The sequence below is a fragment of the Galendromus occidentalis genome, unplaced genomic scaffold, assembly GCF_000255335.2.
Source record: "Galendromus occidentalis unplaced genomic scaffold, Mocc_1.1 scf7180000077073, whole genome shotgun sequence".
NCBI classification, from domain to species: Eukaryota; Metazoa; Arthropoda; class Arachnida; order Mesostigmata; family Phytoseiidae; genus Galendromus; species Galendromus occidentalis.
Genome location: NW_003805061.1, coordinates 279,043 through 288,940, shown reverse-complemented (window position 1 = coordinate 288,940; position 9,898 = coordinate 279,043). Strand labels below are relative to the sequence as shown.

Here is a 9,898-nt window from a genome sequence, read left to right as displayed (position 1 = left end):
AGCTTCGTCCCTCAGGCTTTTAGGTGCAGTCTCACCCATATCTGCTTCAACGTCTTGTGGATATTGGTGTCGGCGATGGGTTCTCTCTTCGAGATGTCTATCGACGTTCGGATGCTTTCTCGACTTGATTAGCGATTTCTCATGCAGTAATGGTCTCTTCTCGCCTTAAATACTCTGAGAGGATCAGGTCCTGGAGTGCCATTTGCCGAATCGCCGTTTGAGTTTCACCCTGGGCGTGCCCGTGTGGGACATTCCGATAGGCAATCTCCGCGAAAACCCGGAGCTAGGCGCGCTCCGACTCGCCCTACCTGACTCTCGATGAGTTCGTCGACTCGACAGCCTTGCGACGCGGCGGGCTCCGGCTGATGCCGTCCGCGATCAGTGTATCCCGTGATGCTTCGACGACCTCGATCATATCCTTGGAGAGCGAGTGCATCCGGCTTACAATTAGTCTCGTCAGAACGTTGTCCGCACTCAAGATGGTCTCCAACGTCATGAGCACCTATTTTGAATCGCGCGCTTCAGAATTTCGTCTGCAACGGTCCCGTACTCCGGAGCTCTCGCCACCAGTGAGAAGCTCATCTAAACAAACACGAATAGCAGGATGGCGCGGTTTAGCATTGATCCGAGACGCCTTCTCTTTCACTCAAAATGAAACAGTGGCGTACACTTTCTGCGTCTTGAACCCTCGCTCAGAGCCGCTCACAAATGTACAAACGGAAGCGAAGAAAAACCACTCAAATAAAAGTAAGCAAACGAGTTTCTCCCCAGTATTTCTAAGATTGATCACGACGGGTAATATCTGTAGGTCGAGAGAGTCCCGACTTTCCCAACGAACGCTGAGGATTCGCGGATACTCGCTCCAGGCTCCGACGTCTGATGTTGACGACCGGACCTTATTTCACAGATGGCTGACGACTCTATGGATCTTTTCGACACAACTCTAAATGACAATCCTCAACGAACGCCCCTCAGGTCTCTGAGCAAAAATGTGACGCTAGCTCTGAATACACAAGACACCGTATTGAGCATGTCGATTCTCGATCAGGTGAGGAGATGCATAAATATGTGCCGAATCAGTTTTCGAACGAGCGATCCTCGTTGATCTGTAGGAGTCGATATTCACTTGTTCGCGCTCGGGCCCAGCCAGTAAGGGTCGCTCCGATTCGGGTGTGCGCTAGGCACCTTATCCTGGCGAATATTAGGATACATGCAGACTTTTGCAGACATTCATTCTGTTGAAACAACACTCGGCGAATCAGATGTGTTCTGTGATATCGTCCGAGGATCGTTGGTGATTCTCTTGAGTTCCGAGATTGAGAGAGGGTTCCCAAACATGCCAGAAGACCTGCCAACAACCAACAAGGTTCAAAAAAAACTTCGTCGTCGATCGACGTTCGTCCGTTGATAATCATCATCCCATTGTACCTACTCCCTGGAATCTGTCGTTGACCGTGACGTGCCGGAATTCTGCCGAATCGAGTCCACACCATTGCTTCGCTCTGTGATTCAGAACATCGAAACTTGTGGAAGTGCCTTCGAGCCTATCTATCAGTGGATCTAGGTCTTGGGGCTCCAAATCAGGAGGCTCTCTTGAAATCGCAGTAACGAAGCACTAACTAGTCTCGCAAGGTTTCGGCCCCACCGATCGTGTATCCATGTCGCGGGAACGAAGAAGAACGGAACCTGTATCAATCATGCTCCTCCAGGTGAAGGAACGTCTCCGATACAATCAGAAGGTGCACGAAGCCACTCAAATATTCGTCGAGGAATCCCAGAATGCATCGCTCTTGGGAGGAGCTGCTTGCGACGGGGACTTTTTCGGGCTGCCTTCAAATGTCAAAGACATCCTATTCAAAGAACGAGGTAAGTTAGGAATCCATTCGGAGTAGGGAACTTCCCCGCGGATTGGTAGAGGGCACTGATTTATTTTCTTTTTCATTCGCTTCGTTGATCGTGATCAGGTATCGGCTCCTTATACGATTGGCAGAAAGAGTGCTTATCGCTTCCCGCTGTGGAACGTCGCCAGAACCTCATATACTCCTTACCCACAAGCGGCGGGAAGACTCTTGTCGCTGAGATTTTAGCTTTTAAAGTAAGTAGCTTTCAAAGCTTTCAATTTGTACTCCTACTCGCCGAGTCGATGAGTCGTTCTGGGAGATAACAGATAGCTGCGACTAAATCTCCGTAAATCTCAGGAACTCATCGTCCATCGGAGGAATGTCCTCTTCATTTTACCCTATGTATCAATAGTGCAGGAGAAAGTCAGAGCGCTCGCGAATCTTGGTAAATTTTCCGTGGAATGAATCCCATTACGGGCAGGTAGCTCCTATATATCAAAGCTTTCATGGTTGAGCCCGTTTCTCTGGTGAAATGAATTCCCTTTACTTGCAGGTATTGAACTCGGATTTTTAGTAGAAGAGTACGCTGGGAGCATTGGCAAGATACCCCCAGTCAAACGGAAGAAACGTCCGTCCATTTACGTGGCCACCATTGAGAAAGCCCATTTCCTTATTAATGCATTGGTTCGTAGTGGATCAGGCGACGAGCCGCCAGTTTTGCCTGACCCCGAGTCTCAAATACTAGTCGGTGCGCGGCACTTCTGGATTGGCCGCCGCGGACGCGGCTCACGGTTCGAACTCGATACCTCTAGGACAGTGTCATCACTAATTTCGAACCACTTTCTCCCCCGCAGATAGAAGCTCAACGCCTCGAAGAGTTGGGTCTTGTGATAATAGACGAGCTGCATATGATCGGCGATGGGAGCCAGAGAGGAGCCGGCCTCGAGGTTCGTCATAGAAGCAAGCAAGGAGCTCCGTTCGATCTTTCCGCACTCCCAACCTCCATAATCGATCAATGTGGATAACACGTTTCAGGTTCTGCTCGTGAAACTGAAGAAAATGTCGAATGCTCAGTTGATTGGTATGAGTGCAACTATAGGCAACATCAACGAAGTTGCTGGGTGAGATAAGTTCACGTCCGATTTCTCGCCGTCATAGAGTAATGGCAAGCTCGCAGACTGAAATAGCTCCACTCTTAGATTTCTGAATGCCGAAATATATCTGGGGAGTTTCCGTCCGGTTGAACTCATTGAACACATACTCGTCGAACGCACTGTGCTCGAGGTAAGGCATGAGCTCGCGAACGAATATAAATCAAGAATTACACGACATGTGGAGACCTTCGTCTACCGCATCATTCAAGGTCACGAAGTCATTCGAGTTGCGACTGAAACGCAAATTGACTCGTCCAACATCGGAGGAACAGGAAAAGTGCGATCCAGACCATGTGACGGTGAGTGCGGACTTCTGCCCCGGCGAACTCTAGTTTCTCATGATATGACGACGACGGATGCTTCGATTAAAAAAATCCGTCCCTACCCAGATCCTCGTAGAAGAGTTGATTCCGACTTCATCAGTGCTCGTATTTTGCCCAACGCGGAAAAACTGTGAGAGCGTTGCATTGAACCTGTCGAGATTCTTGAAACCCGAACTGAGGGATTTTCGTGTAGAAAATAAGGTGCGTGTCTATAAACTCGCTCCATCGCCGCAAAATATTGATTTTCCTCCTACCAATGCATTCTTGCTATCAATTCATTGGCCGATTGATTGATCCGCTCGCTTCTGTATAGGCTCAAATCATTCTTTGAACTCCACAGATTGGTCTTCTGAAAGCTCTGTCGGCTGAAGCCGGTCGTATCTGCCCTGTTCTCCGGAAAACAATACCTTTCGGCGTTGCCTATCACCATAGCGGATTGACCAATGACGAGCGAAAGCTCGTAGAGGTACTGGGGAAGCCCACGATGTCTGATTGTCCTCGTTGGCTTGTTCGAATGTAACTGAGAACGGAGACGTCGCAGAAGCGTCAGCTATTCTTTAATGGACATGACCATGCGTTACAGGAAGCTTACATTGTTGGAACCTTATCGTGTTTGTGCTGCACGTCAACATTGGCTGCCGGCGTCAATTTGCCTGCCAAACGTGTCATCCTCAAGTCCCCTTATGTCGGTGTCGAGTTTCTCACCTCAGCCCGCTATAAGCAAATGATTGGGCGTGCTGGACGTGCCGGGCTCGACTCTTCCGGTGAGAGACTTATTTCGACAGCATTATATTGATGCTAGAATCGGGCATTATCTTATCAGCTATAGATTTTCGAAGCTTCGTTGGAACCCAGATTTCGGAATTTTCAGGAGAGAGTATCCTGATTTGCAAGGCATCAACGCGAAGTTCGGTAATTGGAATGTCCCATTTTTTCGAGCTTTCGTTCAGCTTCGATGTGGATGGCGATCGCGAGACTGAGAGTCAATGTGTGAATAACTCATCATGCAGAGGGAACGCCTCTTCTCCGTTTTAGGTTATGAAGCTACTGCGTTCCCCGATCGAACACTGCCGATCGAGTGTTACTCTCGAAACACTTGAAGCGTTGGCGATATCGGTTGTGGGAATGGGTGTCGTCACGAGTACGGCGGGGCTCGAAGACATTTATCGAGAATCCCTCTTCTGTCAGCAGAACAGCGAAAGGTATTCATCTTGATGCCTAAGCCAATTTCACTTGTTTCAAAATCACTATACCGGACGGTGTTTTCGGTCGCTAAGAACGCGCTCTCATTCCCTCAGAGACGCGTCAGAACTCGTTCATGAGGTGATACAGAGCCTCGAGGCAGAAAAATTGATTTTCGTCGATGAAAAGGGCAAACTCACGGCGAGCCCGCTTGGTAGAGCGAGTTTCAAAGGTAGAGGCATCGAATCCCTCCTTATCCAAGATCTGAGATCCTAGAACGACACCTGTGGTGTTCGAGTCGGGGCTTCCGACGTACTGAGCGCGGCCTGTTCTTATAGGCGTTGTAGAACCTCATAGAGTGACTTCCTTGCATCGGGACCTTCGAATGGCGATGGCACATTTATCGCTTACCACACATCTGCATCTAATTTACCTCATCTCACCGAGCGACATGGAACCTTCAAGGTATACGCTGGTTTAGATTCCAGTGACCTCGCAGCCACTCAGTCTAATGAAACTGCGGCGTATCTCTCTCGATAAAACTTCTTATCAGACAGAGAACGGTAGAATTCACTCGCCTGTTTTGTAGGTTGGACGGGATGCTGTACATGGATCTCTACAATGAACTGACCGAAGAGGATCGCCAGGTGCTAGGGGAGATGACCAGAAAGCAAATCAATGGCGGGGAATCTGGAATGAAATCGATCGAGTTTCATCGAAGTCTGTTTCAGGGTCTAATGTGCCCTGTTTTGCATTCAAGGTCGCTGAGACGATTGGCATTACCGAAAATTTGGTCGTGCGGCTCAGGCTGAACAAACCCATCAAAGGTGAGCTAGGCTCTCCGGTTCAAGAACAATGACGCTCGGCCGTTCCCAACCCCTCCCTAGAGGGAGGCTTAAGTGGAATATTCCTTTCTACAGATCACGAACGGAAACTGCTCTCGAAGTTTTATGTTACGCTCCAATTGAACGCTCTCTGGAAGAAGCAGAATGTTTGGCAGGTCGCTGACAGGTGATACGAGCGTCAGTTCTTTCCCTCCCAATATTTTTCTCGAGGAGTTCGCTCAGTACCTTGACTTCACGTGACTTTCGATCCCAGGTTTGAGGAACATCGAGGCTCCGTGCAAAATCTCTTGTCTATGGCGACTGTGAACGCAATGTCCATATCACAGTTTTGCAGCGATCTTCCTGAATTTTGGGCCCTGCGAGATCTCCTACCGTCTTTCGTTAATGAGTGAGTTCGAGAGAGCAAGACATGGTGATTTCCTAGAGCCTCTGCTCCGAGACCGTGTGCGAGCAACCTATCAGAGATCATTTCCACAAGTCTCATGAATTAATTTGCAGATTGTCTCATTGTTCTTCAATGGAGCTCATGAAGCTGATGGAGCTCCCGGCCGTGAAACGAGGCCGAGCGAGGTGGGTATCGGTGCTTCTCATTGCGGAGATAATATCTCCGCTACATATTCATGTCTTGGAATCAAGCGTCTCAAATATTCGAACCCTATTCGCAGGCAACTCTATACCGCGGGCTACAGGAAGGTATCTGATATCGCTAAAGCTGACCCGAAAGAGCTAGTAGAAAAGGTCAGTATCCTCCCAACTCCCTCACATCCCCCTCACTTCCCATTCAATTGTAGTTATCTTTGTTCTTCGAGATACTGTATGCGCGAGAATCGGGCGATTTTTGATGGAAAACTCAAAAGTGATAAATGATTTTCAGCTGGACCATATGCCTTGTAACGTTGCGGCTCAGATCGTCGCCGCAGCTAAACATTATCTTCTCAAGAAAGCCGAAGATCTCCAGGAAGAAGCCGACCAGGTTCTGCAATCGTTTATCACAGTTTGATCGTGGGAGGGGTTCACGTTCTCTGGGCTATACAGCTCTACGACATGGAGGACAGCTCTGTACATTTTCAATAAACCTGTTGCCCAGGCCTTGTGGTTTAGCATGGAGGAAGGCAAACATATCCGTGCTACTGTTGGTAAAATCCGTTCGCGTCCACCGTTCAAGATACCCCGCCGTCACGACGAATCCGCTCTGCCTAATCAGTTCCTAAAAACTACAAAACAAAGGGGAAAGAATCTAACAGAACAGGCTGAGCTCCGGATGGAGAATGCGGAACGCTGATTCGAGATTGAGTACGGTAAAAAGAGAAATATTTTGAGGGACTTCGGCTCGGTCGAATCTCATTCGAGCCTGCCCCCTCTATTTCACGATTGAAAACGGAGAATCATGAGCGCGGTAGCCTGCATTTCGAAAAGAAAATCGGAGCGGCGACGGGCATTCCCAGAAGAAAATCGGAGCGGTACCGCTATTTTCGTTTTAATCAGCAGGACCGAGGGATAATCCTCTCCTCCTTATTCCGACCCTTTCTCCAAGGATTTGTTCCCGTTGATTCGGTTCTCGTTCGACTTGTTGACTGCAGGCTGCGTATCTAGGAGTCCGCGAGTCGGATATTATGCCGGAGAAGACTTCTGTCTCCCTTGGAGGGAGGTGACCGATACTCCTCCATCAACTCAGGGGTTGAACTCGTTCGAAGACTGGATTTCGCGAATAGGAGAGATTCTCTGTTTCAGCGACTCCGAGAGCGTCCTGCGCGGCGCCTTCGACTACGACGACCTCGTCCCTGGCTCCGGCCGCGACCTCGTCCGAGATGGCCGACATTCACCATCTCGTCTAACAGATTGAGTATGCCGAACATCGCATCCGCGGGATCCTCGCTGTCGATTGCGCGCCGTAATGTCCTTCGCGGCTGATTTCTTCGGGAACGGCTTCTGAAATTTCCGACCAATCCTAGGTTTCGCGTTGTTCCCCGGGGGCTGCCGCGAGCGGACTCCACAGCTGCTGGAGTTGACTCTGCGACAGAGTCACTGTCCTCGCCGAGAGGTCCGAACTGGATCACGATAGTTTCGTCCTCAGAGAAGTCTGGGTTGGAAATACTCGCGAATGGGTTCAACGACCGTAGTCCTGGCGGAGTTTCCATAAAATTCCCGAGATTCGAGAAGCCCAATCGCGACGAGAAGCCACGTGACATTGGTCGCCTCGCGCTTTTCCCGAGGAGTCCCCGCAGCAAGATCGGAAATCGGGATCGCCCGAAAGGCGGAGATCCTGAGGACAAGCTCAAGTCCGAAAGCGGTGTTTGACGAGATGTTCGAGGTCCCCGCGTATCACCGAGGATCTGCATGAGCAGTACACTGAACGGATCCGTCGGTCCCGCGAAGGAGCCTGGAGGATAGTCGGTGCGCACCATCTCCATCGGACGGATCCGCAGCCCGTTTTCACCGAACGAGTTTGCTTCCGATGATATCTCAGCTTCTTTACTATTAGAGGCGAATTTTGCCGAAATTCCCTCCAATTTGGCCTCACCCTGATCGTTCTCATTCTTATGGTATTTCTTGACTTCTTCGGCGGCTAATGCTCCGACAGTATTCGCACCGAACTTCTTATCTTCCACTTCGGGATGGTGACTATCAATTTTTTTCTCCTCGTTTCTCTTCATCTTGTCGTGCGTTCCGAATTTTGAGCTTCGTTGTAGGGAAATTTCGGTGAAGAGTTTGAAAATACCATGGAAATTCATTCTATAACAACACGACATCTGTAAGGGCCAAGGGGGGTCCGCTCCTTTCTCTAAACGTAAGGGGAGGGTGCCGAGTTTCGATCTTTCTGTCATTCCCGTCCTGAGATAAAATTGTCCCCTGCGCCTCTCTCTCTAGTCCGATGCCTGTGGATGCCACAATCAGGGGCGCGCTCAGCAGACGGGAGTTTTTGGGGGCGGTGGACTCACCGAGTTTCGGAGGAGGCCAGACGACCGGAATGATGACGCACCTTGTCGGTGCCATACATATATTCTAGCATTGGGACCAGAAAACTATGAAGTTTAGGGTGCGCGCCTCTGGTTACAATCGACCCTATTTTCTATCATCCCGAGTGTATCCGGGCTCGCGTAGGAGCCCATATCGGTAAAATTGCGACGGGATTCGCTTCATCCAATTCCTGACTTGACAATCTTGCATGGATCAAGCTTCCTGCAGAAATCGGGAAAGCTGTCCAGGCTCGGAAGGCAATAATTCCAGGATCGCTCGTGAGCCGTGAATGCTCCGGCATCCTCTCTCAACTGTCGGCTCTCCCAATTGGCGGCAGAATCGCTCTCCCCGCGAAATCATATGTGGGATGAAGCTCGTAGCCATCAGAGCCTCACCGAGAGTGTAGAATCATTGGGTTAGTTGGAGCTGGAAAAGAGGATGTCTGATTCCGATTTTCTGAAACTCACGGAGCGTAATCGCAAAAAGTATCTGCTCGGGGTAAGTGTCTTGTCTCTGGTGGAGAGCTAGCTTGAACCACCGCATTCGTACCGAGCTGGCGTTCGAGATTCTCATTCGAATTGTTCTTCGAGCTTCATTTCGATAACCACGAAGCTCTGTCTCAATTCAGTATCTTGCCACCCTTGCCGCCAGGAGCGCCGAGGATCCTCTCACGGACGATGTGGAAACCGATCATGAAATGAGTGGCTTCATACACTTCAAGTAAGCTCAGTGAAAACCTCCACTCGGGACGGTATTTCGGTACGACGCTGACGTATATATCAGTCGGTGGGTCGAGCCGACGTGGCGAGTGTTTTCTTTTTATGGAACGGAGCCTCAAATGCAGATCGCAAAAAGAAGTCGAGGACCTGAGGGAAGATGACTCCAGACCGATCTTGAGGAGAATAACAACTACAAAGATACCGGAGGCGCCGGAAATTTCTGATGAAGAGTTCGTAAGGTAGGTCAAGAACGTCGAGGACTGCGAATATGTTGAGGTATCGGATCATCTCGCCACCCGAACATTCAGATCAGGAGGTCTTCGATTGACGATCAGACCCCCGAATGAGCTTCATATAAAATCTGTCCACAGAATTCAGGAGAGAATCGTGAAGAAGACCCGAGAGCAAACAATGGATGAATACAACGCTGAAACGAGCGGCAGACGCAATATCCCAGATGAGATCCTGGAAGCCAGCGCCCTTGATCTATCAAGTTCGTATAACCACCCGAGTTGGCCATCGAAAGAAGTTGCGAATTCCCTCCTTCGATTCCTAGTCACTGTCCGGGTAGGAAAAAACTCGATTGAATACGGTCTTCCCAGGCGATGAAGAGAGGGACGATGACGCCGACGGCCTCAGCTCATCGGATGAAGATGGCAGAGAAGAGGATACAAATGGCCGAAACAGTCGAATAGACTTCGTACCAATCGCAGAGCGAGATGAATGTTCCGCTCCCACCTGTTTATCGCGTGAGCTATCGGAGTTCAAACCTGTCGTTCAGAATTGAAACCATGACCGAGTCATTGACGAAGATTTGTGTGGAGTCCCGTGCAGTGGGCGTTTACAGGATTCTTCGTTGGGGGGGGGGGGGGGGGC

General features: G+C 49.8%; 1 protein-coding gene across 1 annotated transcript; it reads left to right on the top strand.

Moving 5' to 3' along the window:
• The first annotated feature begins 708 nt into the window (after positions 1–708).
• Positions 709–6,345, top strand: mus301 (mutagen-sensitive 301). The gene is made up of 24 exons (XM_029110692.1): positions 709–747; positions 908–1,048; positions 1,710–1,866; positions 1,965–2,095; positions 2,199–2,286; positions 2,395–2,532; positions 2,703–2,788; positions 2,877–2,962; positions 3,041–3,125; positions 3,205–3,294; positions 3,385–3,519; positions 3,659–3,784; positions 3,902–4,082; positions 4,190–4,230; positions 4,354–4,520; positions 4,617–4,732; positions 4,839–4,965; positions 5,090–5,147; positions 5,261–5,327; positions 5,421–5,511; positions 5,599–5,733; positions 5,844–5,915; positions 6,011–6,083; positions 6,220–6,345. The coding sequence occupies exons 1-24, from the start codon at positions 709–711 to the stop codon at positions 6,343–6,345; spliced, it is 2,556 nt and encodes an 851-aa protein (XP_028966525.1).
• Positions 6,346–9,898: the final 3,553 nt, after the last annotated feature.